The 3,275-nt window shown below is 37.4% G+C and overlaps 1 protein-coding gene across 1 annotated transcript in view; it reads right to left on the bottom strand.

Annotated features, from left to right (window-relative positions):
• Positions 1 to 3,275, bottom strand: part of LOC110458668 — a 168,477-nt gene that overhangs the window by 42,854 nt on the left and 122,348 nt on the right. Inside the window, exons 53-56 of the mRNA XM_021510496.1 lie at positions 2,970 to 3,076; positions 2,056 to 2,137; positions 1,641 to 1,787; positions 461 to 637 (exon numbers count right to left, since the gene is read on the bottom strand). Coding sequence (XP_021366171.1) covers positions 461 to 637; positions 1,641 to 1,787; positions 2,056 to 2,137; positions 2,970 to 3,076 — 513 coding nt within the window. The remainder of the gene's footprint in view (positions 1 to 460; positions 638 to 1,640; positions 1,788 to 2,055; positions 2,138 to 2,969; positions 3,077 to 3,275) is intronic.

Here is a 3,275-nt window from a genome sequence, read left to right as displayed (position 1 = left end):
TTATACTGACTTTGACAGAGAAAGTAAGTATATAACAAGAACATTATACTGACTTTGACAGAGAAAGTAAGTATATAACAAGAATATTATACTGACTTTGACAGAGAAAGTAAGTATATAACAAGAACCTTATACTGACTTTGACAGAGAAAGTAAGTATATAACAAGAATATTAAAGATACCAAACAATGCACACCACCCTAGTAATGATACAATGCATATGTTGTTTGCTTCACCAAAATTGAGTTTGGGTAAATCTATTCCTATTCCATTATTTGAAGAATAGAGCCACAGGCTTTAAAATTGGGGAAAACACATTGTGTGCATCCAAATTAGCAATATTACTCATCCTATTAAAATTATACACCTTTGTTTATAACACCATTTTAAAAACTGTAATTTTTTTCTTACCGGATTTCTTTCTTTCTGAATGTTGTATATGCCTGATAAACAGTCCTACCTCTTTGGGTTCCTCCTGGGGTAGGAGACATGGTACAATGTTTGTACGCTGGTTCCCGGGGAGGGGGAAGGTCAGATCGAACTCCTCAGTCAGTCTGAGTAGCCAGTTGTGTAGCTCTGAATCATATGCCTTCCAGATCTCCTCAATGTGGTCATGCAGAAAGCGGCCATTGTGTTCCTGAAGACAATGAGACTTTCTGGTCACACCGGGGCTATAAGATACCACTAATCCTATCGCTCTTTGATTTCAATGATTCAAACATTCATGTTTATTTTTCTGCCAGGATTAAATCCCATTCTACACACTTATTACATAAAAACTTAAAACTCTTAACAAATAAATTCACAATTAAAAGAGCATCAAAATTTGTTTTTGTAAACTGTCAATTTTACATGTATGAATGATGGATTGAGGGATTGTATGACACACACCATACAAAATTTCACATACAACACATTTACATGAATGAGACATTATTAAACATAATACCACTTACCTGTCTGAGGCACTGTTTGACAGACACCACACACTAACCTGTCTGAGGCACTGTTTGACAGACACCACACACTTACCTGTCTGAGGCACTGTTTGACAGACACCACACACTTACCTGTATGAGGCACTGTTTGACAGACACCTCACACTTATCTGTATGAGGGACTGTTTGACAGACACCTCACACTTATCTGTATGAGGGACTGTTTGACAGACACCACACAAATACCGGTATTAGTGACTGTTTGACAGACACCACACACTTACTGGTATTAGTGACTGTTTGACAGACACCACCCACTTACTGGTATTAGTGACTGTTTGACAGTCACCACACACTTACCTGTATGAGTGACTGTTTGACAGACCCCACACACTTACTGGTATTAGGGACTGTTTTACAGACACCACACACTTACTGGTATTAGTGGCTGTTTGACAGACACCACACACTTACTGGTATTAGGGACTGTGTGACAGACACCACACACTTACTGGTATTAGTGGCTGTTTGACAGACACCACACACTTACTGGTATGAGTGACTGTTTGACAGACACCTCACACTTACTGGTATTAGTGACTGTTTGACAGACACCACACACTTACCTGTATGAGTGACTGTTTGACAGACACCACACACTTACCTGTATGATTGACTGTTTGACAGACACCACACACTTACCTGTATGAGTGAGTGTTTGACAGACACCACACATGCCATCACATTGACAATCCACTGTGGGTTGATGACAACACGATCTCGTAGGAAGTCGTTGTCAAAGTACTGCAGTGTTCCCAGGTCATCAAGGAATTTCACTGCCTGCTTCACCTACATCAAATACAGTTTTGAGAAGTATGTAATTGAGATTTAAATGAAAGATATTTCTCATTTTAAAGGAATTAAATATGTACACCGTTTTTGTGTTGTGAAATATTTCGCTATGTTTTTTACAGTTATAGTTGTGTTTTTCCTGATAATTATAAGTTTAAGGTGAATTTTGCTTTTCAAATGCACCAAATATCTTTATTTTGATTGGAGGAAAAGTATTCTGTGTAAACTGACTTCACTACAGAATTTTCTACTTCAGATCACTTACGTCTTTGTCATCAAATATGCCGTTATCTATGGCAAAGCCTTTGACAGTTTCCCACTTCAGAATACTGTGTTTCACACGCTCCCTGAATTGATCAAAACAAGATAATTAATATGTATAAAAAATCAATAAATGTCCCCGTAATTCACTCTGGTCAAATTTCACATTGCTCTAAATGAAAGGATTGTAACCTTGACCTAGGGATGAGGATCTCCAGTCCCACTTTAATCTTTAATGTTACACAGAACATTAGGGAAAGATTTTGCTGCTTTAACCTTTCCTTCTACCATTACAGTGAACATTAGTAAATAACATTATTAAGTGTACAGGTAAAACCTAAGTGTACAGGTAAAGCTTAAGTGTACAGGTAAAACCTAAGTGTACAGGTAAAGCTTAAGTGTACAGGTAAAACCTAAGTGTACTGCAGGTAAAGCTTAAGTGTATAGGTAAAGCTTAAGTGTACAGGTAAAGCTTAAGTGTACAGGTAAAACCTAAGTGTACAGGTAAAGCTTAAGTGTACAGGTAAAACCTAAGTGTACAGGTAAAACTAGAGTGTACAGGTAAAACTGAAGTGTACAGGTAAAACTTAAGTGTACAGGTAAAACTTAAATGTGAAGGTGAAACTTAAGTGTACAGGTAAAACTGAAGTGTGCAGGTAAAACTTATGTGTTAAGGTAAAAATTTACACTGGGTCATGATGGATTTTCACAGTAGAAGGAAAGTTTGACAACTCGAGGTGAAAGTTTATCTGTATACAGAATAATTTACTAGAAAACAATCTCTGACCTGTTCTTTTTAAATTTTGATGAAAAAAGACAAAACGATATGAAATAAAAAATCAACTGCTAAATGACAAAGTGCTCAATTCGACAATCCCTATTGCCATCTCTTGGCAAGATGGAGTTGTGATCACTCACGCAAGGATTTTCTTCTCCAGGTTCAGCCAAACCTGCGGGATCTTTTCCCCCATGTATTTCTGACTCAGTGTGCTGGTTATCAGTTGCTTCTCAAGCTCAGCGATTCCCTGAAAACACAAATTATAACCATAAAAGAAATGACCAAAGGAGACTCATACATAGGGAACAAAGAGCTAGATATTGGAGGAAAAGGAATGACCAAAGGAGACTCATACATAGGGAACAAAGAGCTAGATATTGGAGGAAAAGGAATGACCATAGGAGACTCATACATAGGGAACAAAGAGCTAGATATTGGAGGAAAAG

Source organism: Mizuhopecten yessoensis, unplaced genomic scaffold (genome assembly GCF_002113885.1).
Source record: "Mizuhopecten yessoensis strain PY_sf001 unplaced genomic scaffold, ASM211388v2 scaffold9685, whole genome shotgun sequence".
Classification (NCBI taxonomy): domain Eukaryota; kingdom Metazoa; phylum Mollusca; class Bivalvia; order Pectinida; family Pectinidae; genus Mizuhopecten; species Mizuhopecten yessoensis.
This window is presented reverse-complemented; position numbering and strand designations above follow the sequence as displayed.